Below are 27115 nucleotides of genomic sequence, written 5' to 3'. Positions count from 1 at the left end.
TTCAGTTGTCTGTCATGCAAAATATACAAAAGAGAAAGATACAAAAATAAAAGAAAATATGAATATAACTGTCTGATAACTGGTGTAATTAATGTGCATTCCTATTCAGAGAATGAGTCAGTGCTAGTTATGTATTAATGTCCACATCCAAAACATGAACTGTCACAGAGTGAGTGTCCTCTCTCTGCACAGAGGGGAGTCATTATAGAGTGTGATGGCAGTGGACAGGAGTGACTTCCTGTAGCAGGAGCCTCCGACTGAACACTCTGCTGCTTCATCACCAGGAGAGGAAACGCAGTGTCCAGGACTCTGCTGACTGTGTGAGCCTCTTACCACATGTCTCCCAGCAGTACTTCATGAAGGGGTCGTACACATTCACAGGCAGTACTGGGAGAAGATGACGATGTTAGGCATGTCACCCCCTGCTGCTGTGTTTGGAGGATCCTGATACACAAAGACAGGAAGCAACAAATGTTCCTGAAGTGAAGTTGGGTTTTTTTCAGTGTTGCTTGGACACTGAAAACTTCCTCAAGGAATTTTTCCAGCCAGCATTGTTGTCATAACTGAGTCGTCTCTCACATCAAGATCACCATCTTCCACTTTTTAACATCTAGTAGTCCTCAACCACTCAAACATTCACACACAGGTTTATCTGTGTGTTACCAATCCCAGTTCAGTTTTCGTTTGTAGAATCTTATTTTCTCCCAAAAAATTATAAAAGGCTTTTGCTGTGTCACAAACGCTCTTTCAGAATGTGATACATTCAATCCAACAAAGTCTGAAAATCCTCCAAGTGTTTTTGTTTTTGCTCCATCTTTGATCAGGAAGGTTTCTGATGCTGATCTGTGTCTTCATGTTTTATCTTAACTGGATTTATTTAAACAGCTATGATTCAGTTTGAAGCTGAATCTATAGTCGATCCAGTTTATATCAGTTATCATTGGTAACAACACTGGACTCAATGGTGAGTCACAAAGCTATCTGTTATTACTAACATCTGCCCTTAAAGCAGATCCATGTGTTATGTTCATATGTTCTTAATTTGGACCTAAAACTGATTCAACATATCTAAATAAAATATCTAAATAATAAAAATGATTTTCAGGATTAGAAATATAAAGCAAGGTGTCATCTGCATAACGTGATAACTCTTTATATCTCTCTCCTGATTCTCATGGGAATAATGGTCACCACTGCCATCTAATGTTGCCCTAAAGTGGTGTGTGTGTGTGTGTGTGTGTGTGTGTGTGTGTGTGTGTGTGTGTGTGTGTGTCCTCAGTGAAGTGTATCAGTCTCTGCAGTAGCTTCCAGCTGCAGCAGTCAGTTCAGTTTCTGTTCAGTCTGACTGAGGGAGGTTTTTGTACGACGCTTTTTCAACAGTCAGCGTGTGAACACACGCTGACTGTTGATGTAGTGATAACTCTGACAGTAGTAAACTGCTGCATCTTCAGTCTGAACTCCACTGATGGTCAGAGTGAAGTCAGAGTTTGATCCACTGCCTGTAAAACGAGCTGGAGTCCCTGATTGTCGAGTGCTAGCATGGTAAATGAGCAATTTAGGAGTTTCTCCATCTCTCTGTTGGTACCAGGCTAAATGGTTTCCAACATGAACATCCTGACTGGTCCTACAGCTGATGGTGACGGAGCCTCCCACAGCAGAGCTCACTGCTCCAGGCTGAGTCACTGTGACCTGGCCTCTGGACTCTGAGGATACAGACACAAAAACATAAAGCAGCGTCATGGTTTTGTGGGCTTCATTTCAGAGGGACGGATGTTCATAGAGGAGAGGAGTTTGATTCTCTGGACTTTACCTGTGAAGCAGCAGCAGAGGAGAGTCCAGATGAGGACGGAGATCAAAGTCATGTTTTTGATGAGGAGGATTTCTGTGGCTTCTGTTGTCATGAAGGACAGCTGTCAGTCATCCAGTGTTCAACTCTCAGGACTATAAACTCTCCCAGAGCACTGGAGCATGGTGCTGCTGATGCAAAGTGGCTCTCTATGGAAATGCTCTGACTGAAATTTTGCTTGATGATTCTCAAAGATTTTAATTCTTCCCATGGAAGTTGATGGAAATTTAATGTCTTCAAACATCAGTGTTCCATTTAACCATCATGTTGCATGAGTTGGTTTGATACACTGCATAACAATGTAAGCCTGGCATGAAGTGCCAGAAATAAGTTAAAGCACACCATGGAGTGTAATATTCCGATTATACAACAATTGCCAACTATAAAATATATCATAAAAGATTTTCATGTTTTTAGGCAATTTGCTCTCAAAATCAACATTTAATACCTTGAAAACAATCAGTCACAGTAGTAGACTCTTCGATGTAATGGAACACAGTTCACTACTCCAGCAAGTAGCCCGAGTCTCAGTAACGACCCAGCAACGGAGAAACGTCCTAGTCCCATCAAAGCTTATGGAGATCGTGGAGTTTCCCATACTGTATAAATACGCATCAATACATATATTCAGTCTTGTAGTGACTCAGATGACAGAGCTGACAGAGACAGATTGGCCACCTAACTTCAATTTTTTTCAAGAATAGAGATAGATGAGACACAAAAAGATAGATAGATAGATAGATAGATAGATAGATAGATAGATAGATAGATAGATAGATAGATAGATAGATCAATAGATGGACACACCCCACAGTACACAAGTTCAGGTATGAAACAACAACTGATGTCAAATAATTGACACTATAGAGCAGGGGTATTCAACTAAAATTTGAAGAGGTCCAGTTAGAGAAAATGACTTGAAGCAAAGGTCCGGAAGATCATAATGTCTAACTTAGTGTGACATATATTTAAGTGGCCTCGTACTTTTATCAACATCTGCCATCTAATCAATACCTGTCTTGTAAATCAAATGATTTCAAAACTTTCTGACTATTTTTTGTCATGTAACACAGAACTGAACTTAGAAAATAGACAAAATGTCCACAATGCACACATTAAAATAAAGTGCATGACTTCAAAAAATGAATTTCCCAAAAATATCTTGTTGGGCAGTTAATGTGTGGCTCGGGATCCTGGTGGACTGGTCATATTGGGCCCTGAGACTACTTATTTTAGGTGATTTGAGATTTGAGAGGGTATGTTTGTTCAAATAGTTTATGTTTTGTCTCATAATCAGGGGTGCACATAACTTTTTCAGTGAGTTACTCAGGTGAGTACCAGGAGATGAAGTTTGGTACTCACTCATTATGTAGCGTGGTCTTAAAAAGTGCCATCCTCCTCACTGTCCTCCGTGTCGCCCCCACTGTCCTCCTCTGTGTCGCTCCCACTGTCCTAATGGCTTGCCCCACATTCGTATGCTCCTTGCTCTTTTCATGTTTGTCAAATAAAGGATGGTTGAAATTCTTTGAGCCTTTATAAAACGCACCTGTTTTATCTGCTAGGTGTGGATGTGAGCGGCAAATCTTGCACCACATTTCAGTGCGTTCCCCGTTAGCTTCTAGCCACTGCACATCTCGAAGCCACTTTTCCGAAAAAAGTATTTTCTTCGGCTCTGGCTCCGGTTGGTGTTTTTTTGTAGGCGGGGAAACGCCAAAGAAGCTGCTTAATGTCTGTTGTTTTTTAGTAGTTGACGAGCAACATGTGTAAGATATGAGACAATCGGTCAAGTGGGCTACGCAAAGGCGCTCAGTAACACAAGTGACATTACGCATTCGTTATTTTGGCTGCGCATGCGTACCAGCGTACCAGTTATGTGCACCCCTGCTCATAATGGAGTTTCACATTGGCACTTTTAACAAAGTGCCACAGTTTCTGCGCATATGAGACACACTGGTTTAGTGCTCCCTGTCGAAGTATGAACAGAAAGGAGTCTGTCCATTCTGGATTAAAAGCTGTTTTCTTTTTTTGTTAAGAGCCATTTGCTTTGCGCCATTTTCCCTCATTTTTCTCTCCCTTTCTCTGTCTCACTCCTCCGTGTCTCTCCCTTTCTCGGTCTCACTCCTCCGACCTCCGTGTCTCTCCCTTTCTCTGTCTCACTCCTCCGACCTCCGTGTCTCTCCCTTTCTCTGTCTCACTCGTCTTTTTCCTCAACTTTCTCGGTCTCGCTCCTCCGTGTCTCTCCCGTGGTTTATGTCTCTTTTTCTTTCTTCCGTCTTTTCGTGTCTCTCATCTAACTGCTCTGCAACTTCATAATGTTTCCCGCCTAGAATGCACAGATTTTACTGGCTGAGTGGTGTCACGTGGGATGGCTTAACTCGTATGCAATTGGCCTGTGCGTTTTCCCATCCACAAACCGACTACCGTAAAGACTATAAAAGCTGCGCCGGTTAAAATAGAAGCGCTCCGTCAGATTTTAAATCGTAACCCTCTGTTTGGGCTGTAGGTCCGGGTCCGTATGAGACAGCTTCTGGGTCCGTACCCGGACCGCAGTCCGCCTGTTAGTGACCCCTGCTATAGAGACTACCATCTGCAGGACATTTTTACATAGGGGTTTAGGGAGAGTGACTTGTTGTGTCTCAAGTTATCGTTTGAGGAAGTGCACTTTTTAACACTTCCTCATTGGCATCACTTCAGGCTGCCACTTGATGCAAAACAGCTGACTCAAACTTCTGAGCTCGAGGCACACTGACCAAAGCAAAGATGAGGACATTATTTGTCTTGCTCCTCTTCTGTCACTTTGCATCTGCAGGTAAGACCACATCTCTCACTGTTGTTATCGCTTCTTGTTTTGACCACCGTCCTGTGTAGTGACGTAACACAGGAAAGTTTCACTTTAACTTTCTTAAAGTCTACAATGATCTAATGTTAATCTGACATTACCATAACATAAATATTGTTATTGTATGATTATTTTATATACAAGACAGAGCACTGTAAGACACATGCTTTAGTTAAAAAGCTTTAGTTTAGAGTGAAATATGATAATGACCATGATCAAGGTTGCAAAAAAATAAGGCAACCAGCCATGACTGTTTCTACAAGATTTTAGAATTTCTACAAATACAATTTTGTCTTTTTCCTGGAGAGGATATACTGTCCTCCAATACTACTGTTCATATTTTGATATGTTAGAATTAAATAATATAAATATATTATGTTATATAATATAACATAACATACATTTTTAACACAGTTTCCACTAACAATAATTACACCCATACAAATTGCAAGAGAGAAGCTCAATAACAGAATGATGTTATGTGTGCTGCTCATTGTGCCTATTACAAAATTCATGAATGCATTAAATTTAAATATTAGTTGGCTAATATGAATGGCTCTATACGGTATCTTTTCTTTTTAGACCATTATGATTGAACAGATTCTAAAATTCTTTTTGGAGAAATAATTAATAAATCAGCATCCCTCCAAAATAATTCATAGAACTGCAGTTGGAAAGCTGAAAACCTTCTTTGTTCGACAGTGAAACACTCCCTGAAATATTTCCTCACTGCAACTTCTGGACTCCCAAACTTCCCAGAGTTTGTGGGTGCTGCGGTGGTTAATGACGTTCAGTTGGGTTATTGTGACAGCAACATCAAGACAGCAGAACCCAAACAGGACTGGATGAGAAAATTCATACAAGATGACCCACAACACCTGGAGTGGTATGCTCTCAAGTGTTTAGGTAATCAGCAGGTCTTCAGAGCCAACATTGAGGGCTTGAAGCAACGCTTAAACCAAACTGGAGGTACAGTATGTTTGTGTTTAAGTTCATAGTTGACTTATTCTTTTAACAAAGAGCTTTTTTTAACAGCTTATCCTTATTAGAGGCAGGAGCGAACCCATGCAGAAGAGAACATGCAAAACCCACATAGAAAGTTAATTTGTGTGGCTGATTTACTTCAATTCATCTGAGTTAGCAAGCAAGCAAACATTTGCCACCTAAAACCACAATATCAATTTGCAGTACTTGCTTTGCAGTATCAATAGCTTTGAATTTGGAGTCAGTGTTGTAGTTGTTGCCAACCCGACATTAGCGTAGGGCAGTAGTTCTGGAATTCTTTGATAAAGAGTTCTCAGCATCATCTTCCTTGTTGTACCTTAGCCGATCCTCTGCAGCCGTAGTGGCTTTGACAGGGTAATATTACCATAGTGATTCTGCTAAATTGTGGAATTTCAATTTATATGGCTTGCTTAAAAACAATGCGTCCACTCACAGACCCCAGTTTAATTCCAGTCTCTGTCTCTGTCTCTGTCTCTGTCTCAGGTGTCCACATTTTACAAAGGATGAACGGCTGTGAGTGGGATGATGAGACTGGAGAGGTTCAAGGTTTTAATCAATATGGTTATGATGGAGAAGACTTCATATCATTGGACCTGCAGACATTGACGTGGATCGCTCCGAAACCACAGGCTTTCATCACCAAGCTGAGATGGGATACTGAAAAATCTAGATTAGATTACAATAAAAATTACTACATCTACAAATGCCCTGATTGGCTGAAGAAGTATGTGCACTATGGGAAGAGCTTTCTGCAGAGAAGAGGTAGAATCACATGACCTGATGTACATGACCCCAACATTAATGTGTCTTTTCTGTTTCTAATGCACATTAACATTTCAATAAAAAAATAAACAATCTGCTTCTGCAGAGCTTCCCTCAGTGTCTCTCCTCCAGAAGACTCCCTCCTCTCCAGTCACCTGCCATGCTACAGGTTTCTACCCTGACAGAGCCATGATGTTCTGGAGGAAAGATGGAGAGGAGTTTCATGAGGACGTGGAGCACGGAGAGATCCTCCCCAACCATGATGGAACCTTCCAGATGAGCGTCGACCTGAACCTTTCATCAGTCACACCTGAAGACTGGAGGAGGTTCGACTGTGTGTTTCATCTCTCTGGTGTAGAGGACGACATCGTCACCAGACTGGACAAAGCAGAGATCAGGACCAACTGGGGTAAGCATGTGATCATGGTCTTGGATATTTGTTTATACCTAGCATGATATCTCAAAAATGCACAGTAGATTTCTATTAAAGAAAACTTCAAAAGACTTCCTTTTTAAATATGTGTTGACAGCGTTGCAAAGACAGGAAATGAGAGAGAGAAAGACACAGCAGACTCGGGATGTTGTGGCTTGTGGTTGGTGTTTTAAACTGTAAGCCACATGTCCACTTCCTGAAACAAAGTTTCTGAGATGTTATTTGTCTACAGCATGACTGGGTATGACACGTTCTGAGGTGTGGCTTATTTGACACAACCAAATCCTGTGCAACTTCAACTACATTTAGAGCAGTGGTTCCCAACCTTTTAGTCACAACTCTCCGGAATAAGTAGGATACCAGGATATAGTGTTTAGGAGTTCATGTCCCCTGTGATGAGTGTCTTAGTTTACATCCTGTCCGTCATGCCGCACTGCTTGCTGATGTTTACTCTGAGAAGTGTTTGATAGTCTGCCAGTGAATAAATGCAACCACTTAAATCCATTACAGCATGACTTGATAATAAGTCATAATGAAGTGAATGATCCTGAAGTGTGTGAATGTTCTGTTTGGGTTCCAGGTTCTACCTCAGGGTTCACTCCTGGTTCTGTTGTTGGAGTCACTGTCGGACTACTGCTCCTGTCAGCCGGCATCACTGGACTCCTCATGTGGAGAAGAAACAATAATGGTGAGGCACAAAGATGTTTTTATTTTACCAATAAATTCAGAATAATTACCTGTAATAGTCTTGTCCTCCAAGTTTTGTGTGGTAGTTCCTATGTGTCAGTCCATTTATTTGTGGTACTGAAGCCCAGTTTGTTTTTTGTTTTTTTCAGGGTTTCATCCTGCCAACTGAGTAATGTGGACGAGCAACGTATATCCTGTTCAACATAAAATGTGCTGCATAATGTGGACACTGATACGAGAAAGACTTTTACTAAAAGCTCAATTCCAAAAATGTAAAAATTAAATTTTTTATTTAGAAGGATTAATAAAGTGTATCAGTTTAAACATGGACACTACTGACACTGATACTGTATTTAAATTAATATTGGTCAAAAAGGATTTGCAAATCATTGCACTCTGTATTAATTATGTTTTAAACGTATTAATTAACTGCACGTCTTGACAGGCGAACGGTGAAGATCAGATGAGGACTACAGATGGAGAAAGCCTTTGTGCTAATTGTGATATGATATACTATATATCCTGTTTGTTTTTGATTTTTCTATGCTGCTCTGTGTATGTTTTTAAAAACTGCATGCCCTGTGTAAATATTGATGCATCACAGGATGAAAGATCTTAAATGTTTAATGCTGTCCATTTTCTCTGATATTTCTCATCCATTGTTTATTCACCTGATAGACTTTAATTCACTTTTAACATTTTAATGTTTTTTTATTGTCTTGCACAATTGATATAGGTTATTAAACTTTTATTTTATTTATTACAACATTTGATTTATTTATTATCATTTTGGGGCTGCATGTTCCTATGAAAGATGCTGTAAATGAATAAAGCTCTCCCTCTGGTGGACGTTATTACAAACTAACAGCAGCCTCAGTGAGTTTAAATGAATTCAAAGTTCAGTTCTTTTTGTTCTTTAACGCGACCTCTTTCTTTTGTCAGTATTTTAATTGTGATAAATTAGAATATTCACTCACAGGCTGAGCTACAGCAGTAGTCATTATTGTATCCAATGTAGTGCTTTATCATTGAGGCTTTTTTAACATGATATATCAGAAATGTTACTAAGACATAAAATAGTAAGTTTAGTAGTTAGATTGGTAATTAAACGGTCGACTAATCAAATAGTAAAATAAATGAATGTAGTAGTATTTCTTAAAAAAATAAAATCCTGATAGTCTGTTAATAATCTGTTGAAAAAAGAAGAAACACAGACATGAAAAGATGAACGTTTATTTTATCGTAAACAAACAGTGCAAACAAAATATGGTATAAGTATAGTGAACTTTTTAAAATTAAAGACACTTAACAGTGTTGGATAGTTGCAGTAACTTTGAATTCTTTAGTAATTCTGAAACTAGACTTCCAGCAGCATGAACAGGACTAAGAAAACTGCATCCTTAAAAGAAGAAATGAATGAAAATGTGCATTGAAAACAGGAACAAGCTCAGTTCTTAGAATCTGTCCCTCGGCTCTAATCCAGCTCCACTATGTCCTTCCCTGTGCGTTTGCACATAGGAAGCTGTGGCTGCTTTGATTTCAGCTCCACTTCCCTCTGGAAGGCGTCTGGGAGAGGTGGCGGCTGAAGGCTGAAGAACACGTGTCTGCACTCCTGAAACATTAAGCAGAACACGTGTGTTATAGCAGTTTATTTTCCAAGACGTTGGTATTCACAGTCACTTACAGCACGAGGTCCGGGCTGTGGTGCAGGCGGGTAATGCAGAGCAGCGGACTGAAAGTGGGGGACCAGTCGGGGTCCACAGAGATCACCGGCAGGCCTGGGCGGCATGAAGTGTGGACACGGCACGCAACCGCTGGGGCAATGAGCTGACATCAGGTGAATGACCGGCAGAGGGGCAACGTCATCTGGAAGGAAAGAGAATACATTACTGGGTTATATTAATTCATTCATTATTTTTGCCAACTGTTTATCAATAATAAATATCTAATCTATATTTAATAATAGTTCAAAACACAAAAAATATTTGATCAAATATGATTTATGAGCAAGAAAAGCAGCAAATGATCACATTAAATAAAATGTAGCCAGAATATTTGAACAATGCTGATTAATTTTTTTTTCCAGCTCTTAACAATCATTTAGTCAGATGACATATTACTGTTAATTTTATTGTTGTATTTTTGTTATAAAATGTTATTTGTTATGCTGTAATATCATTTTTATAATAATAATAATAATTATAAAAGTTTTATTTATCACACTGATGTGATTTAAATGTGATTCACGATTCATGTTTTTTTAAAAACATAAAAGTAATAAAAAAAATACAAAATAAAAAAAAAAACATTTTCAGTTTTCGCGCCACTCTCCTCATAGACATCACGTGTCCTTGTGCCAGCTGCCGCACGAGCCGCAGGTGTCCCACACGAGGCCATTCATGACGTCACCCCGACCGTTAGTATTTAAAAAACTCGCCTCGCGCCTCCCTCACACACTGTAACGGTATTTTACAAATGTAACGTAAAGTTACAGACATGAAGTAGACTTACTATACGCTGTCCATGTCGCCTCCTCCACCTTTCCGGTGTCATAACCGGCCTTACTCGCACCTCCCGCGGCCGGTCTGCTCCGGAGATCCAGAGGAAGGCACCAGGCGGCGGAGCGCCCCCCTCCTCCTCCTCCCGACGGTGCGGGACGTCGAAGTCCAGATGCGGCTAACTGACGGGCGGCTCCATCCGGCCCCTCAGCCGCCGGCTGCTCTTTGCTCTGGATCTCGGTCTGGGCTTTCTTCAGGGTCCGCTGGAGGGCCGCGATCCGGCTCCGCTGCGTGATGAGGTAGCACTTCCAGCAGTCGCAGCTCAGGAACGGGCAGGACTTGGTGTGGCCCTTCTGCGGCACGATGATGCCATGGTGTCGGCAGCGGCTGCACTTCAGCTCCCGGGGCTGCTTTGATAACGACATGTCAGCCTGGTTCTTTGATGACTTCTCACATCTGTGGGAACTTTATGACCCGGTCTGAACTTTGTGTAAAAAATCATTTTTCAGGCCTGACATTATTGGCCCATGGAAAATAATGGGAGACCAATCAGGAGCTGATGGCTCATTAAACTTTAGGTGTTGTTGCTGTGCAGATTCAGACCCGGCGTGTAGTGTGGGGTGTCATGCCTGTTTACCTGCAGGCAGCTGGAGGCACCAGGGCCCTGCCTGACATGCAGGGGCGCCACCAGGGGGTGGCCAGGGCCCCCCCTACAAACCTGCTGGCCACCCCACTCTCCAGTCACATGGATTCTATCGTCAGCAGAGATGTACAGTAACGAAGTGGAACCACTTAAGTACTGTACTTAAGTACTAAAATGCAGTATCTGTACTTTTTTGGAGTATTATTTTTTTCATTGCACTACATATTTTTGATGAATTTAATACTTTTACTCCGATACATTTTTCATGTGCTGAATCGTTACTCGTTACTATTGTAGCGTCCAGCCGGACACGTGATGAATGACGAGGCGTTATTCAACAAACCTGCATTTATTGCTGAAAGTTTAGTTACAGGACTCGGTGACTGTCGGCCAGAACCACGCCATAAAACCAACAGAACAGACCCGGTGTCACATCAACCTCGCTCGTGCGCCGTGCACCCAGGTGCGCACTCTCACCTGCTCTCGCATTCATTCAGACGCATTCGCAGACCATGGGAAATCACAGAACTCTACCATGAACATTGTAACACTGTAACATTAGAAGTTGTGCCTTTAAATTTTTTTTGAAATAATATAAACAACAGTACTTATACTTGTACTTTCAGTACTTAAGTAGCAATTTTTTTTACATACTTCTACTTGCAATACTTAAGTACTAAACATTTTGAATACTTTTGTACTTTCACTTAAGTATGGTGTTTAAAGAACACTTCAACTTCTACTCAAGTCAGTGTTTTGATATAGCACTTGTACTTCTACTCCACTCCTTTACTCCACACCTTATTTTCTGACTTTTGGAACTGGGTTACGTAGCTAACGTTAGCTGCTGCTTGTACATGTTATGTCAGTTTGCAGACAATGACGAGAAAGTCCACAGGAATCTCTTCTTATTTTAAGAAGAAAGTGAGCACAGTGGGAGCAGCAGAGGCTTAGTGAGGAGGAGAAAGAGGAGGATGGAGGAGAGGAACAGACAGAGCAGCATCAGTCAGAGAGCACAGTGACGAGGAAGAGCCTCAGCAAACAGCAGACCAGCACCAAAAGCAGGTGTTCCACCTGTTCCTGGACCAACAGGTGAATTTATGACTGTGTGGCCCTAATAAAGAATCTGATGGCTAGGCCAGATAGAAACGTCATCTGGAGAAATGTATGTTTATAGTGTGTTTCCATTAAATTACAAATCATGACATAATCACTTAAAGCTTTTTGATTCATGTTTATTGGTAGTTCGGTTTGACTAGTCTGAATAGAAATGCCTATAGGCTGTTATTATAGCTATAATTGATAATTACCATGGAGAGGGGCTAAGTATTATTATTACTATCATTATTATTATTTTAATGTCAGAGTAACTGATGCTGCCTCTTGTTTCATCACAGATATCTCCCAGTCAAGAGCAGAGCAGCCCAAGCAGCCACAGCTGAAACCTTCTCTAGAACCTATAGGGGACAGGAGACTGTTGATCCCTGCTGGGAAATTCTTGTTGAGTGTTTCTGTGCTCGCTTGTTGCTTGCTTGCAATTGTTTTGATTACAATAAATGTACACCTTAAAATTAAGCTGTATGTGTCTTTTTAAGGATTAAGTATTTATGATTTTTTCTAGTAGCCTGTATACTACAACAGTATAATAAATCCTGAAATGATGGCTTTTAGTTTTGGTGTTCCACCCCAAGAATTTAAGTGGCCCCATCTGGCTACCCCTATGAAAATTTTTTGGAGGCACCCCTGCTAACATGTGGTGATGGGGCCGGGTGGAGGACTAGTGGATCTAATCCTCAATGTAATTAGTGCTAAACTAAACCCAACCCAGACCCAGAAGCAAACAAAGCTAACCTAATTATCGAACAACTTTTACAGTCACAATTTCTCCCAAACGAGCTCAACAACACTCCGCTATTACCTTTACCAACATTAATCTGAGGGAGATAGTCCCACAAAAGCACTGTTTGTGTGCTGCAAAACAAAACACTAAATAAACCTTGAAGGTAGCATCTTTGTAGATGATGAACTAATGCATAGATGGGCCCTTCAATGCTCAAATTTTAAATAATGAACTTGAGAGAAAACATTTCATTTCCACGTTTATTTACATAGCATAAGGTGTTACAATAAAATTCCTTGTCACCATTTTATTATAAATACACCATTTTAACCAAGGCTTGACAACCCTCATTAAAATACATCCTTCAAACCTTTTGAAATGTAATAATAAAAGAAATGGGTTAATGGATACATATATATTTCATTTTTTGCACCTTTTAAATGTTAGTAAATCATGCAAAGCAGAAATATAGAGTACGAAAATAAAATAATATTGAATGTGTTGCTTTACAAAGGAGAATTAAAATCAAAACAAGTATATGTGGTGGAAAATACAAATACTGAGTCTGGTGGCAAAGCTTGAAGATCTTTCTCAAAGAAATGTTAATTAATGGCTTTTTGCAAGTGCACTACATAATCATCAATATACAGTACATACATTACATTACTTGGCTGGGAAGAGAAAATATTTAAAAAATAATGTAAATCATTTTCAATCCTTTCTGACACCCAAAATAACTGTTAGTCTAAAGAGTAGATTAGATTTTGACATACTGTAACTGGACTGTAAAAACGGTTACCTGATAACACAGTAAATCATACCATTATGGGTAGCATTGCACTTAAAGTCATGCATCAGTCAATTAACAGTGTAACCACTGCACCATCTTATAATACTCAACATCCCTTATAAGTGTTTAAGAGTATTTTGCAGGCACTTACAAAGCATGGTTTAGGCCGTTAAATGAGTTCTAGATTAGATGCAAGTTCCGTCCACCATTAAAAGAATCCGATCAAACATTGCGTGAGCTAGTGTTTTTCTGTACTGTTGCATAAAATTGATTACAGTGAAGGTCACAGTCCAAATTAATGCCACTGGTCTCTGGAAGACGTCTGAGCAAAGAGCTGGAGACATGAACTGTGAAGATAATATCTGAAAAGGAAAAAAACACAGAACAAGAGCATCAGACTTTAGTACGTCACAGACACAAAATGAGACAAACGTACTAAGAAATTTCAATAAATTGCAAAGTGATTAAATGTTGATCCTTTTACCTTTTAAAGTGTCCAGAAAAGCAGGGACTTGCATGTATGCATGGTCTTGAGGTTGAATGTGTAAAGTCCAGAGCTGTCAGATGGTGTTAATGGTCATAATAGGCTACATAATCCTTTTGTGGGTTTGAGGTTCAGTCCATAAGGTTAGCATGTTCCTGTAACTCCAAGGTTTATGACAGATGATTGGGTATGCAGCAGATATTGGCAGAGTATATGTGGCAGTGTAGCCCAGGGGAGAAAAGATCTTGAAGCTTGGCATTCTTGAAGCAGACATTCTTAGCGTTTATTCCTGTTTGGGAGACTCCTTATTCTGCTCTGCAGAGTGGCATTTATAGCTTTCTTTAGTTGACTTTTTTGTATTCAGAAATATACACATGTACAGAGATTTTTGTTTGCACACCCAATTTGGTTCTCCTTAACGATTGTAACTGTAATAAACAAAATATTGTCTGGAACAATATAATTATGATATTAAACTTTAAAAACCCCAAAAATATCATATATACTTTTACGCTAGATATTGGAAATAATAAACAGCTCTTGCATAATTATGCTGCTTACAGTATATTGATCAAAGGTCTGATAAGATATCATAAACATAAGTAAAAGTAAATGTAACATATACAATAAACGAAATTATCCAACTTGTATAAAATTAAATATTTAAAGTCCTGTAACAACCACATGCAGAGCAGAATAAAGGTAGTCCTTATTCCACTGAGAATTAGGCATCAGGTGAACACTGGGTTATAGTGTATCCTTCCCTTAGAAAACTTTTAAACTCATCAGTATCTGCGGCCATAGCTTGGTGAACTGTAGGAAGTTGAAGAGAAGGTTGTTGTGAAAGTTGATCCTGTGGCATCAAAGCTGCCTCTTCTGGAACCACTTCTTGAGCCAGACCGGGAGCCAGTAGCGGAGCCTGACCCACTCATGCTATAGGGACTGTAGAGGCCTTTGCTTGATTGGGATGATGCTTCCAGTAGTCGCAGACCACTCCCCTCCTCTATCATGCTTCTTTCCATGGCATCCTTGTAAGAGATTTTAAGCTTGGTTTTGGGGCATGTGAGGTATTTTGAGTATGCACTAACATCTCGTAACTTCTGCGCAGTGCGTGCATCTAAGGTGCCTTTCTTCACAGCCTCATCTATAGAGACTCTGCTGGTAACATCGGGTTCGATTAATCCACCAGTGAGATACTGGACCTCAAGGAAGCGCTGTCCGGCCTCATAGTAGAGCCAGCCTTTCTTTAGAGCTTGTGCTGCTGACATTTTGGTTTTGGTTCTGGGATCTTCAAATCCATTGCATGCCTTCTGGGCTAGACTGATGCGATCCACCATGATTTTATCCACAAGCCCTTTGTTCATTGCATCTGCAACAGTGAATTTCTCTCCAGTATTTGGGTCGATAATACCTCCTGTACAGGCCTGAGCTTCCAGCAACCTTTGACCTGTTATATTGTCCACAAGGTTTCTGTGTATTGCTTCTGTGACAGACACCTTCTCCAGAGTTTCTGTGTCTAAGATTCCGGCCACAGGGCCAGTTTCCTCAGTTGGGTCGTTCCATGTGGTTGCAGGTGCTTTTATTGAAGGTATGGGACTGGAGTAAGAGGAAGAGGAGCCAAAGGAGGATGAACGTGATCTAACGCCGCTCATGTTTCCAGACAGCATGTCTGCAAACTCTGTGATGGACAGAGTTCCTGAACGGTACTGATCCAGAGCTGACTTATCAATCAGCCCCTTTGTGATTGCATCATCAATGTCATACTGCCGACCAGACCTTCTGTCAATGATCATGGATTTCACAACTCCATCAGATGAGGTGATGGTAATTTCCTCCCATTCACACTCCTGCTCCGCAAGCTCGAGATAGGTCTGGTGGTCAATGAGCCCTTTCTGGTATGCCTCATACACAGACATCTCTTTGCCTGTCTCTGGATCAACAATGACGACCCTACGTTTGCGAACAGAAGACTTGGATGATGTCTTTCTCTCACGCTTCTTTTCTTTCAGCAGCAAAAGAGCAAGGCCTGTTTCTGGGTCTATCATACATCTCTCCATCAGCTGCAGGTATGTGAGATTTTCCTCAGTGTTTGGGTCAAAGAAGCCCTTGGTGTCATCAGATGGGTCAGTGAGGATTTCATTCATTTCCTGGTCAAAGAGGCCACGTTCATATGCTGTTTCAACTGGCAAGCGATGACTCTCCTGTGGATCAATGATTCCACCAGTGGCAATTTGAGCCTCTAGCAAACGAATGCCATGGTCTTTCAGAATGAGGCCTTTCTTCATAGCCTGGAATAGAGAGATGACTTTGCCAGAATAAGGGTCCTTGTAGCCTGTGACAGCTCGTTCAGCTGAGTGCAGTTTATCTTTAAACTCTGGGCCAACAACACCCATCTTAACAGCTTCAGTGACGTTTAGCTTTAGGTTCTTAATGGGGTCAATTACATATCCTGTGGCAGCTTGAGCCTCAAGGAGCTCAAAGGCAGTACCTGGTCTGATCATGTTCTTCTTCATTGCTTGGTAAATAGACAGACGGTCTTTACTAGATTCTACATACACACCTGCAATACAGCTAGTTCCCTCAAGGTATTTCTTCACCTCTCTGCTGACCTCCTCCACTGTGAGGATACCCTCAGTGAGTTCATTGTACGTCTTTTGGTCGATAATCTGTGAACGAAGCAGCTCATCCACAGTGATTTGCTTTCTGAGACCCTTGAAGAGGAGACTTCTATCTGCCAGTGAAAGTAGCCGCAAACCGCTTTCTTTATCAACTCTGCATCTTTTCAGTAGCTGAGCATAGGACTGTTTTTCATCAGTTGTTGGATCAATGTAACCTCGCACATCCGCAGTAGGCTCAGTTAGTCTGTCAAGTGTCTCATTGTTGATGAATCCACGCTGCATGGCAACATCTGTGGGAAGACGGAAGTAATATTCAGGATCCATTAAGCCGCCAGTAGCATTCTGGGCCTCCAAAAGCCTCAAGGCATAATCCTCAGGAACAAGGTCTTTTTTCATTGCCTGGAAGAGAGAAATCACTTTTCCACTGTATGGATCCTTGTAACCTGTAACTGCTCTTTCAGCAGAGAGAAGTTTGTCATGAAGTTCAGGGCCCACAAGCCCCTTACGTACAGCTTCATCAACTGTCAGAAGTTCATCTTTCACTGGATCAATCATGAATCCTGTTGCTGCTTGGGCTTCAAGGAGATTCAGAGCAACTTCAGGCTTAATCTGTCCATTCTTCATAGCCTGGTAAATGCTGATCTTTGGAGGATTGTCTGACATGATTCCAGCAATGCAACCAGTACCAAAGAGGTATTGTTTTACTGATGGCATTTCCATTACCTCACGAATAGTCATCTTCTCTTGTTTCAAGAGGTTGTATGTGTGCAAGTCAATAATTCGAGCACTGTATAGCTCCTCAATAGTAATTCTTCTTCTGATCACATCGCATGACATGCTCTGCTCTGACTTTAGAGTCTCCCTTTGTTCAATGATTTCAATGATGATGATTAACATTCTATCCTTTGTGATTTGGCCCAAGCGAAACTGCTCCATGAGGCGCCATCTCTCCTCTTCTGGAAGCATATTTGAGTTCATCACTTCCCAAATGGTCATGGTTTTTCCTGCAAAATTCTTGTGAGGGATCTCAATTTGAGTGTTAGCTAGATCGGTTTGGGCTTGCTCCTCTGTGTACTGATAAGATTTCTCAACAGGAGCTGGAGCTTCAACCTTTGACAGAGGCAGGTAGCACAGACCAGCGTTGGGATCTCTTACACACTTCTCCACCAATTGCTTGTAAGTAACACTTTCATTGGTGTTGGGATCAGTGAAGCCTTTAACGTCGCCTGAGGGTTCATTGAAGGACTTGGACATTTGTTTACTGAGATAGCCACGCTGAATGGCCACATCGTTGGGAACACGATGGCTGCTGACTGGATCAATGATTCCTCCTGTAGTAAACTGAGCCTCCAGGAGAGGAATAGCATGCTCTCTCAGAATAAGCTCTTTCTTCATGGCTTGGAATAGAGAAATCTTATTGCCTGTATATGGATCTTTGTATCCTGTCACAGCCTTTTCAGCTGATAGAAGTTTTTCATGAACCTCTGGGCCAACAACTCCCTCCTTCACAGCATCATCCACAGAGTATTTCAGATTTTTGACTGGATCAGTTATGAAACCAGTTCCAGCTTGGGCCTCAAGTAGGGCAAGCCCAGTATTTTGTTGCAAAACATTCTTTTTCATTGCTTGATAAATGCTTAACTTCTCATTTGAATCTTCCATAGTGATACCATCAATGCGGTCTGTGCCCCGTAAGTACTTGCGTACCTTATCAGTTTCACTAACTTCTTTAGGTGTCTTTTTACCCTGTTGGAGTTGGTCAAATGTAGCATTATCAATGATGTTGGAATCAAGCAAAGATCGTGCAGTGACAGGTGCCCTAAGGCCCTCAAAACAGGCTTCTTCCTTTGTTTCATCGTCTTTTTCCTCAACCATTGTTACTACAATCCTTATCAACTTTTCAATCGTCACCTGCCCCATTCTGTACTGGCGGATCAGCATTATTCTTTGCTCCTCAGTGATGTATTCAGAGTGGATTATCTCCCAAATTGTGACTTTTCTTCCTTTGAAAGGACCATACTCCAGCTCCATAGTTGTCTGGTTCAATGTCTCTTTAGTCTTAGCCTCTGTAATCTGTTTCTCCTCTTTTGGCTTTGCAGCCTTCTTTGAAAGAGGAAGCAATGGAAGTCCAGTTTCTTTGTCTGTGACACATGTATTCAACAGCTGAGCATAGGTTGAATCCTCTTGTGAGTTAGGATCATAAAAGACCTTTGTTTCATCAGTGTTTTTGTTCAATGTCTTGCTGACTTCCTCATCAAAATATCCACGCTTGCAGGCAACCTCATGAGGGATGCGATAGCTTTTAATAGGGTCAATAATTCCACCTGTTGAGAGTTGTGCCTCAAGCAGACGAATGCCATGGTCTTTCTTTATAAGGCCTTTGTTCATGGCTTCAAACAGAGACACCTTCTTCCCTGTATATGGATCTTTGTAGCCAGTGACAGCTCTCTCTGCTGACAGAAGTCGTTCATGCAGTTCTGGTCCCACAAGACCCGACTTAACAGCTTCATCAACAGAGACCCTCTCATTTTTGACAGGATCGATTACAAACCCTGTTGCTGCTTGTGCTTCAAGAAGGTTCACCACAGTTTCTGGTGAAAGTAACTCTTTCTTCATAGCTTGATAGAAAGGCATTTTCTCCTTGGTTGGTTCGTTCAACAGTCCAGCAATGCTCGGTGTTCCTTGCAGTGCTTTTTTCACAGCCTCCATCTCAGAGATCTCTTTAACTGTTATCTTGCCATTACTCAACTTGTTGAATAAGTCTTTGTTTATGACTTTAGACTCTAACAGTTCACTGGCAGGGACTGGAGCCTTCAAACCATTAAACACATTTTCATTATTTTTCTCCTTGTCTTCAACAACAGTGATGACAATTTTAATAATCTTCTCAACTGTGATCTTGCCAGTCTTGTACTGGCGAATCAGTTCCCTTCTTTGCTCTACGGTGAAGTATTCTGAGTTGATGACTTCCCAAATGGTGACAGTTTTGCCTTTGAACTTTCCAAAAGGCACATTAACGGTTGATTTACTGAGCATTTCTTTAGCCTCCAGATCTGTGTATGTTCTCTCAGTTTGAGCAGCTTGCTCTGTCACTGGTAAGATCAGCAGCCCTGTCTCTGCATCCTTTGTGCATCTCTCCAGTAACTGTTTGTAAGTGAGCTGTTCTTGAGTGCTGGGATCAATGAATAGCTTGCAATCATCACTGGGGTCAGTGAGCTGCTTGTTCATGTCTGCATCAAACTGACCCTGCTTGTAGGCCGTCTGAAGTGGGGCTCTATGACTATTGATAGGGTCAATGATGCCACCTGTTGCAAGCTGTACATCTAGGAATTTGGTGGCCTGCTCCTTTTCAATAAGTCCCTTCTTCATGGCCTCAAAGAGAGAGATTTTGGCTCCAGTATAGGGATCTTTGAAGCCAGTGGCTGCTCGCTCTGCAGAAAGCATCTTGTCATGAAGCTCAGGACCTATTAACGCATCTTTAACAGCCTCGTCTACAGAGAGAAGTTTGTTTTTCACTGGATCTACAATGTAACCAGAAGCTGCTTGCGCTTCCAGGAGCATTGTGGCAGTGTTAGGAGTAATCTTGTTCTCCGTCATAGCCTGATAGACACTCATTTTCTCTTTGGATGGAGTCAAGACGCCTCCGATGCTGTTCTGACCCTTAAGACATGACTTCATTTTATCAGTCTTTGCGAGTTCTTGCACAGAGGCTTTTCCCTTTTTCAATTTGTCAAATTCTTTCTTGGTCAGGACACCAATCTCGTGAAGCCTTGCAGCAGGAACTTTCTCTCTAATTCCATCAAATGCTAGAGGTGAGGCTTCACCTTTCTTCGCTGCGTCCACTTCAACAGAGCCATTGAAAACTTTCTTTGTTGTTCCCACCATTGTCATGGCAACTAACTGCTCCTCAGGTACCTCATCAGTCTGGACTTCAGTTTCCTTCGTTTTGGATGCAGCCTGTTTGGATGCAGTCTCAAGAGTCTGAAGTTTCTCTCTGAGCTTTTTGTTTTCCTCTCCCAGGAGTTTCTCTTGTTCGAGCCTTTTCTTTTCCAGCACTTCCATTTCTTTCTGCTTGTTACTCATCTCTGCTTCAGCTTCCTTTTGTTTCTTCAGAGCTTCATCCATAATGGCCTGAAGTTTCTTCTTCTCCTCTTCCATTAGCTTCCACTGCCGTTCTTGTTCATCTTTGAGAGCTTTGGCCTTGTTCACTTCATTATCAAACTGATTCTGAAGCTTCTTTTTCTCGTCTTCGACAGCCTTTTCTCTTTTCAACAGCAGCTCCTTCTCTGTGAGGAACGACTGCTGAAGAATGGCTTTCTGTTGCTCAATCTGTTCTTTTTGAGCACTTGCCATCTATTTGGGGAAAAGAAATTAGGGAGAGAAATTAGTAACATTTCAGTGAAACATCATTCATCGTCATTGCATGAAACCCGAAGGATGAAGAGTTTTGGTAATACACTTTCTTGCCAAGAGTTAGGTAAGATTAATCCCACTCTCATATCTGTAAACACACTATAAAGTGTTTAAATGAAGGTTCATATCGATCTTTTCATCTAACTCTTGGCAATGAGAGTATTTCCCAAAAAGGTCTTCATTGTTTTAACTGGTGATCTTTTTAAGTCTGCAGCATTGTGTTTTGAATGACATTCATATAAATTGCTGGATGTTACTTTAGGTCTCTGCAATTTACATGAAATGTGACATGTGCTTCCACAAATACTGTAGTTAGTGTGAACAGGATTGTGTTAATTGCAAGGGTTGTGTAAATTGACTAAGTTAATACATGTGAAAAATACCTCTTTGGATTTTTTCTGCAGGTCCTCCGCCTCTTTCTTCAGCTTCTCCTTCTCTTTTTCGAGCTCGGCGATGGCTTGCTTCAAGTCATCAGCCTCTCTGGTGCTCTGTAGCCTCTGCGTCTCCAACTTTTGCACGACGGTTTCTGTCGTTTGTTTTTCTGTTTCTTGAAGACGCGTTTTTGCTTCGTCGGCTTGTTTCTTGAATTTCTTAGCCTCCTTTTCAGCCTTTGCCTGAGCGTCACTGAGCTCTTTCACCCTCAGTTTTAGTTTCTCCGCTTCAGCTGAAACTTCGAGCTGCCGCTTTCGCTCAGCCTCTAATGATTTTTGGAAGTCCTCTGTCTCCTTATCAAGGCGCTGCTGGATCTGTTGTTTGTCCTCTAGTAGTTTTTTAGCCTTTTCCTGTGCCTGGTTCTTCTGTTTCTGAAGCTCCTCTGCCTCAGCTTTCAGTTTTGTCGCCTCTTGGATGGCCTGCATTTTCTCCTTTAGCATTTTCTCTGAAAGTGACCTCTGTTCAGCTAGGTCAGACTCAGCAATGTGTCGCTGCCTGGCTGCTTCCTCAGCTTCCACGCTAAGTCTGGCAGCATCTTCTGCCAGGCTCTTCATTTTCTCTGCTTCCTCTGCGAGTAATTTCTGTGTATTATCTTTGTCTTTCTGCATGAGGCAACGGTTTTCTTCCTCAATTCTAAGCTTAAGCTTCAGGAGCTCGTCCATCTGGATCTTAACTTTGGACAGTTCATCCTCCACCTGTGCCTTTTGCTTGACAGCATCATTTACTTCACCTTTGACTCGCTGAAGTTCCCCATCCAACAAAGCTTTCTGCTTATCAGTCTCATCCAGCTGCAGTTTAACCACTGAAAGTTCCTTCTCAACCTGAGACTTCTGCTTAAGTGCTTGCTCTGCTTCTTTTTTGTGCTTGGCCATCTCGCTGTCAGCCTGCTTTTTCTGCTTCAGAGCTGCCGCCTCAGCCGCCGCTCGCTTGGAGGCCTCCTCCTCGGCTTCTTTCCTCAGTCTCTCTGCATCTTTTTGAGCTTTGGCCTGTTTGGCAGCTTCATCCTCTGCTGATTTTTTCAGTTTTTCGGCCTCCTCCGCTTTCAGGCGGAGCAGAGCGGCCTCTTTCTCTGCTTTCTCTTTGGCTTTCTCGGCTTCTTGTGCAAGTTTCTTAGCATTTTCAAACTCCTCTTTCAGCTTTTCTTGAGCAAGTGTGTCTTCTTTATTCTTGGTGAGAACATCTTGGGCCTTCTGCTCTGCTGCGCTGCATTTCTGTGCTGCCTCTTTGGCCAGGACGACCTGCTTCTCCGCATCTTTTGCAGCCTTTTCTTTCTGTTTATTGGCCTCAGCAGCTTTCTTTTTGAGGCGTTCGACTTCCTCCTGAGCGGCTTTGCATTGTCGAGCTGCCTCTTCCTCTGCTGCTGTAATCCTCTTCACCTTCTCCTCAGACTCCTTCCTCTTCTTCTCTTCCTCCGCAGCAAGCTTTTTCAGTTTCTCAGCCTCTTCCTCGGCTTTGAGTTTGCTCTTCTGTGTCTCCTCTGCGATACCCTTCAGTTTCTTTAATTCCACCTCCAAATCTGACTTTTCTTTTGATGCTTTCTGAAAGTTGATCTTGATGATGTGAATTTCTTCTTCGACCACCTTCTTTTGCCTCACAGTCTCTTCCACTATCGTTCTTTGTCTCTCTAACTCAGAATCAGACGAGCTCTTCAGGTGAGTGATCTTCTCTTCGATGTCTTGCTTATGCTGAGCAGCTTGATCCTCCAGCAGTTTCCTCTGATAGGCTTCATCTTCAGCTTTTCTTTTCAGTCTTTCGTTTTCTGCTTCTTTTGCTTTCAGAGCGATCTCGGCTTCAGTCTTCAGACGAGTCGCCTCATTGATGGCAGCCAGCTTCTCTTTAAGTATTTTTTCAGCCTCGGCTCTCTGCCGAGCTGCCTCATCCTCCGCAATCTGCCTCTGCTTCTTCGCCTCTTCAGCGACTGATCTCAGTCTTGTTGCCTCCTCGGCGAGTTGTTTCATTTTCAGCACCTCGGACTCGAGCAGCTGCTTGCTCTTTTCTGTGTTCGACAGCGTCTGCTTCTCAGCTTCAATCTTCATCTGCAGCAGAGCATCCATTTCACTTCTTACTTTAGCCAGCTCATCTTCCAGCTGCTTCCTCTGGTTTGCAGCAGCATTCACCTCATTTTTGAGACGTTGGAGCTCATTATCCAAGAGACCGCGCTGCTGTTCGGCATGTTCAAAGTCAGACTTCAGTCGTATGCATTCCTGTTCTGCAGACAGCTTTTGCTGGGCAATTTGTTCTGCAAACTTCCTCTGTTTTTCCAGCTCCTTCTCTGCATTCTCCTTCTGTTTAAGAGCAGCATCTTCAGCTTTGGCCCTTTTCTTGGCGTCACGCTCCGCCTCAACCTTCTGCCTCTCTGCTTCCTCCTGAGCCTGACTCTTCTTCTGAGCCTCCTCTTCAGCTTGTAGCCTCAAGCGAAGAGCCTCGTTGGCTTTCTGTCTCCACATTTCAAGCTCTTTCTCTGCTTCCTCCCTGGCTTTGTTAGCGTCCTCTTGTTGTTTCCGGAGTTTCTCGGCCTCCTCCTGCAGCTGCATGACAGTGCCCTGCTCTTTCTTCAGGGATTCCTCGAGTTTTGTTGCCTTTTCGCTGAACAATATGGATTTGGTTTGCAACTGTGTGGCAGCAGACTTTTGTGCCACCTCCTCTACTACCTTGATCTGCCTCAGTTTCTCCTCCTCGGCCTGTTTCATGCACCTCTCTGCCTCCTCAGCTTGCATTTTGAATTTCTGCAGGTCGTCCAGCGCTTTCTGCTTCTGCTTGGCGGCCTCTTTTTCTGCCTCAGATTTACGTTTCAGCTCGTCCTCTGCATTTTTCTTTTTCTGCGTCTCTTCGGTCACCTGCTTGCGAAGCCTTTCCGCCTCCTCCTGAGCAGCTTTCCTGAGCTTCTCTGCCTCACTGGCCTTGTCTCTGAGCGCCTGTAACTCATTCTCAGCTGTGGACTTCTGTTTGATTGTCGTCTCTAACTGCAACCTGATAATGTGGATTTCCTCCTCGATTTTGGTGCGACAGATCAGCGCCTCTTCCAGCTGCTGACTCTTGGACTTGATCTCCTGCTCGGACAAACTCTTCAGATGATGCAGCTCCTGCTGGATGTTTTGCTTTTGTTTCTCAGCATCCACTGCAACGTCTTGCCTCTTGCTGGCTTCTTCTTTCATCTTCAGCTTCAGCTCCTGGGCCTCTTGTTCCGCCTTGGCCACAGACTTGGCGTGAGCCTCGGCCAACTGTTTCTGTTTGTCTAACTCGGCTTGGATCTCCGCCATCCTTCTCTTCTCCTCTTCTTTGAGTTTTTCAGAAGCTTTCTGTATTAGTAGAAGCAAAGAGGGAGTAAAGGAATCGGGAGAATATTAAAGGTTGTTAGACTATAACATAAAACTTCATTATGAAAGAAGTTCTAAAACATGTAGGTACATGAAAATGTAAATACATGAGAATATGTTACGCTAATAATCTACGACTCTTAACTAGAGGGGAAAGACTGTATTGGGAAATGCTTGTCATGTTTATTTCATGTATGGCACACAGAATGACACTTTACTTCACAACACAGCACGACAGTACACTTTACTCTCATGCAGTTGCGGTATTTTACTTATATAATCTGTGTTTGATCCCATTGTTTATAATCAGTACTGTAATAATAATAATGCAACACTACATGTGTGTAGTGGGACTACAATAGCAGTGTGATACTGAATACTTTCTAGGAGCATGCATAATTCAGTCACCGTGTCATATCGAGGGTTACATTCGTGTCTTTGTTTTTTACATTCTTAAATTAAAGCAGCTGTTTGTAAAAAAGAAATAGGCAGGGAAGAAATTTAGCAGCAACATGCACAAAATATTAAGCGCAGTGGGAAAAGACCTCGACAGCCCAGAAGTTGAAATGAAAATGATTTTATGGAATTGCATCACAGCGACAGTCAGAGTCGACGTGGAGCTTTAGCAGAGTGATGCAGCAGACACAGCGTGTAAGCTTGGATTAAAGTGGAAGTGACAAGACGTAAATCCAAGACTGAGGAACGTTAAATCTGACAACAGCAAACGTCACGAGATGAGTTCTGCTTTTTAGTAAGAATGGGCGATTGGACAGGTGAGTGACACCTAAAAGGAAGGTCCAAAACTTTAGAAACCTGTCACATTGATCTCTAATGACGCTCCACTGATGCACAGTCATTTCTGTTAATCAGCACCAGCTTCCTGCATTTAAAAAAAAAAGCTTAGAGCTGAAACAAGTAGTGAATTCATTGATTTAGTTGATTAGGAACTTTTTTTTGATAATTGATTTATTGATTCAGTCAAATTAAAAGTAGAAATGGTGAAAAATGTCAAACCTTTGCTGATTTGAGCTTCTTAAATAAGATGATTTGCTTTTCTTTGTATCCCTGTCACCTTCGCCTCTGCAAAGCATTGCTTATTTAAAAAATAAAATAAAATCTGCAGATTAATAAGAATAATTAGTTGCAGCCCTGTCAAAAAGTCTTTTACACTAACAATCTGCTTACAGGAAGCTGACGCTCAGTTCTCAATGAACCGACTCAACTGTGAAAGGTCTCCAATGAAATCCTGAACCTTCCCTTCCCTTCCCTGCAGACAGGGGTCTGATGTACAGAGAATGACAAGAACTGAGAGGGTCTTTTGTTTTTTAAATACCTGGTGCTTTGGGGTTAATTCATCTCTTAAGCGCGTGATTAATATTCGTCATGACAAAGCACTGGCGAGCAGGTCAAACGGATCAAACACATGAGAAAGTTAGAAAAAAGAAGAAAAGGGAGAAAGTAAAAAATTATATATCTGAGAAGGCAGCTAGCCAAGACTGAAGCCTTCAAATCACAAGTGTGGGTGATTTCAAGAGGAAACAAAGAAGCAAATACTAAATCAAGAATTGTTGGGAGAAGCAGTTAAGCAGTTGGAAAATGTGACTGAATTCAGGTCTGATGCCTGCAGCCAAGTCTTACGTACAGACTATGTGACATGACTCGACTAAATACACAGTGTAGAGGAATGAGAGACATATGCTGTAGTGAGGATGGATAAAAGAGTTTGCTTCACCACTGCACGCCGTCCTATCAAACTCAACAGTATTTTATATTTTGAGTGCCAACATTTCGGAAGTTTTTAAATGACAAATGATTTCCCATACATGAATCAGTTGACAGGTAAAGGTGTCACTGTTTGTTAGTTGGTGGGTTTTGGACAGAAACCTGCTGCTGCAAACCTGCTGCTGGGTGTAATTACCTCATCATCCTCCAGGCGGCGCTGCGTCTCTGTGATGAACTTTATGTACTGGCTGGTGAGAGTCATCAGCTCACTGTAGCGGGTTCTCAATGTGACATACTGTAAGATACGCAGTGGCAGGGAGTAGTTTACATTTTCTATCAACATCTCACATTTTTATTCACAGTAACAGAAACGCCCAGACTGGTCTGACGCACGTCTCTGCTCTGCTCAGGTGAGGCGTGATGAACTCGTGAAGCCTACCTGTTGAATGATATCATCAGACGCACACTCCATTTTGGGTTTCTTCAAAGGAGACGCGATGGGATCCTGCAGGGCTCTGTAAGTCAAAATCTGGAACTCGTAGTCCTAAAAAAAGAAGAAAATCTTGTTAAATAAAGCCAGAAGACAAACTTCTGTCTGTCTGGAAGCTGGACATGTCAGTGCACACCTTGACTGAATCGATGTAAGCCTTTGCGTTTTTCTCGCAGCTTTCAATCCTGTCTTTGTTTTCCTCGATCTCTTCCAGGAGTTTCTGTGAAAAGAAATTAAAACAATATTAACACTGTGAAGTATCATCAGTCTGGCCACCAGGGGGCGTAACAGCATTT

The 27115-nt window shown here is 41.9% G+C and overlaps 3 protein-coding genes across 17 annotated transcripts in view; 1 reads left to right on the top strand and 2 right to left on the bottom strand.

Annotated features, from left to right (window-relative positions):
- Positions 1-4294: 4294 nt before the first annotated feature.
- LOC113747296 (major histocompatibility complex class I-related gene protein-like) lies at positions 4295-8445 on the top strand. 2 transcript variants are annotated; one of them, XM_027286672.1, is made up of 6 exons: positions 4295-4655; positions 5388-5654; positions 6174-6452; positions 6559-6861; positions 7466-7573; positions 7722-8445. In XM_027286672.1, exons 1-6 carry the CDS (start codon positions 4607-4609, stop codon positions 7739-7741), a joined length of 1026 nt encoding a protein of 341 aa, XP_027142473.1. In that variant the 5' UTR covers positions 4295-4606; the 3' UTR covers positions 7742-8445. The 2 variants fall into 2 exon arrangements, with proteins under 2 accessions (XP_027142473.1, XP_027142474.1); XM_027286673.1 differs by lacking the exon at positions 5388-5654 and having other exon boundaries at positions 4296-4655.
- A 538-nt stretch (positions 8446-8983) lies between these two features.
- LOC109138186 (doublesex- and mab-3-related transcription factor B1) lies at positions 8984-10625 on the bottom strand. The gene is made up of 3 exons (XM_019257741.2): positions 10084-10625; positions 9257-9438; positions 8984-9184 (listed from the first exon to the last, which is right to left on the bottom strand). The coding sequence occupies exons 1-3, from the start codon at positions 10493-10495 to the stop codon at positions 9047-9049; spliced, it is 732 nt and encodes a 243-aa protein (XP_019113286.1). The 5' UTR covers positions 10496-10625; the 3' UTR covers positions 8984-9046.
- A 2174-nt stretch (positions 10626-12799) lies between these two features.
- pleca (plectin a) overlaps positions 12800-27115 on the bottom strand; it is an 84877-nt gene continuing 70561 nt past the window's right edge. For all 14 annotated transcript variants that reach the window (XM_027286547.1, XM_027286548.1, XM_027286550.1 and 11 more), the window contains 6 exons: positions 26956-27039; positions 26769-26873; positions 26526-26624; positions 21242-24589; positions 13828-20798; positions 12800-13705 (listed from right to left, as the gene is read on the bottom strand). In XM_027286547.1, the coding sequence (XP_027142348.1) occupies positions 14613-20798; positions 21242-24589; positions 26526-26624; positions 26769-26873; positions 26956-27039 (9822 nt within the window). In that variant the 3' untranslated portion in view covers positions 12800-13705; positions 13828-14612. The remainder of the gene's footprint in view (positions 13706-13827; positions 20799-21241; positions 24590-26525; positions 26625-26768; positions 26874-26955; positions 27040-27115) is intronic.

This window comes from Larimichthys crocea, chromosome XIII (assembly GCF_000972845.2).
Source record: "Larimichthys crocea isolate SSNF chromosome XIII, L_crocea_2.0, whole genome shotgun sequence".
Taxonomy (NCBI): Eukaryota; Metazoa; Chordata; class Actinopteri; family Sciaenidae; genus Larimichthys; species Larimichthys crocea.
The sequence above is the reverse complement of the archived record's forward strand: the minus strand, read 5'-3'. Positions and strand labels throughout refer to the sequence as shown.